This window comes from Homarus americanus, unplaced genomic scaffold (assembly GCF_018991925.1).
Source record: "Homarus americanus isolate GMGI-L3 unplaced genomic scaffold, GMGI_Hamer_2.0 scaffold46251, whole genome shotgun sequence".
In the NCBI taxonomy this organism is placed as follows: Eukaryota; Metazoa; Arthropoda; class Malacostraca; order Decapoda; family Nephropidae; genus Homarus; species Homarus americanus.
In genome coordinates, this window is record NW_024757178.1 from 56,363 (window position 1) to 57,500 (window position 1,138).

Here is a 1,138-nt window from a genome sequence, read left to right on the forward strand (position 1 = left end):
TTATTAATGTATGTTATTTATGGCACACAAGAAAGCCTTCATCAATAATAAGTGTAATGAATGACTGTCACATGGAATAACTGAATATAAATGTACTATTATTATTCGTACATATTGCTTTAATTTCAGAAGTGACGAAGGATATTTTTTTATTACTTGTAGTTCAATTTCTCTTATCTCTCTCTCTCTCTCTCTCTCTCATCTCTAGTTCTTCCCATACCATGCACCATCCATTACTCTCCTGTACACCAATCCTCTCTCCCACAGTTCTGGTCTGTCCATGCCGTGTGTGAGTCTCAGTACCAACACGGTGCAGCTACTGTTGGAACAGATAGACGTAGACAAGAGAATGACACACAGCCTGGGCCACACTGTCCTCGTCACCTCCTCCACAGGTAAGGAGAGATGAGGGGAGATTCACTACCCTATGTGAGGGAAGATTCACCAACCTTATGTGAGGAGATTCACTAACCTTATGTGAGGAGATCCACTAACTTTATGTGAGGGAGATCCACTACCCTTGCGGAGGAACGTCACAATTCTTATGTGAGGAGAGCATCAGTACACCTGAGAGGAGGAGACAGGAGGAAGAATCTTCAATTTCCTCGGTGAAGATAAAGAGGCGAGAGACGAGGGAAATGAATCTCAATTTCTCAGATGAGGGGAATGAGGTAAAAGCCTAAATTGAGGACAGTGAGGGGGAAGCATTTAAAGTGAGGGTAGTCAGGTGGAGGAAGATAGGGGAATACTCTACTCTGGTGAGGGAGACTGAGGGAAGGCTATTTACAGTAAGCGGAGAGAGTGAGGGGAGAGAGTGAGGGGAGAGAGTGAGGGGAGAGATTGAGGGGAGAGAGGAGGAGAGATTGAGGGGAGAGAGGGAGGGGAGAGAGGAGGGGAGAGAGTGAGGGGAGAGATTGAGGGAGAGATGAAGGGAGAGGAGGGGTGAGAGGGAGGGGAGAGAGTGAGGGGAGAGAGGAGGGGAGAGAGAGGAGGGGAGAGAGAGGGGAGAGGGAGGGAAGAGAGTGAGGGGAGAGTGAGGGAGAGAGGAGGGAAGAGTGAGGTAAGAGAGGAGGGAGAGAGGGGAGAGGAGGAAGAGAGTGAGGGAGAGAGGAGGGGAGAGAGTGAGGGGAGAGATTAA

At 48.4% G+C, this 1,138-nt stretch overlaps 1 protein-coding gene across 1 annotated transcript in view; it reads left to right on the forward strand.

The window, feature by feature from the left end:
• Positions 1-280: 280 nt before the first annotated feature.
• Positions 281-1,138, forward strand: part of LOC121857401 (dipeptidase 1-like) — a gene marked incomplete at its 3' end in the record, with an annotated part of 7,887 nt that continues 7,029 nt past the window's right edge. The window contains exon 1 of the mRNA XM_042353434.1: positions 281-395. Coding sequence (XP_042209368.1) covers positions 281-395 — 115 coding nt within the window. The remainder of the gene's footprint in view (positions 396-1,138) is intronic.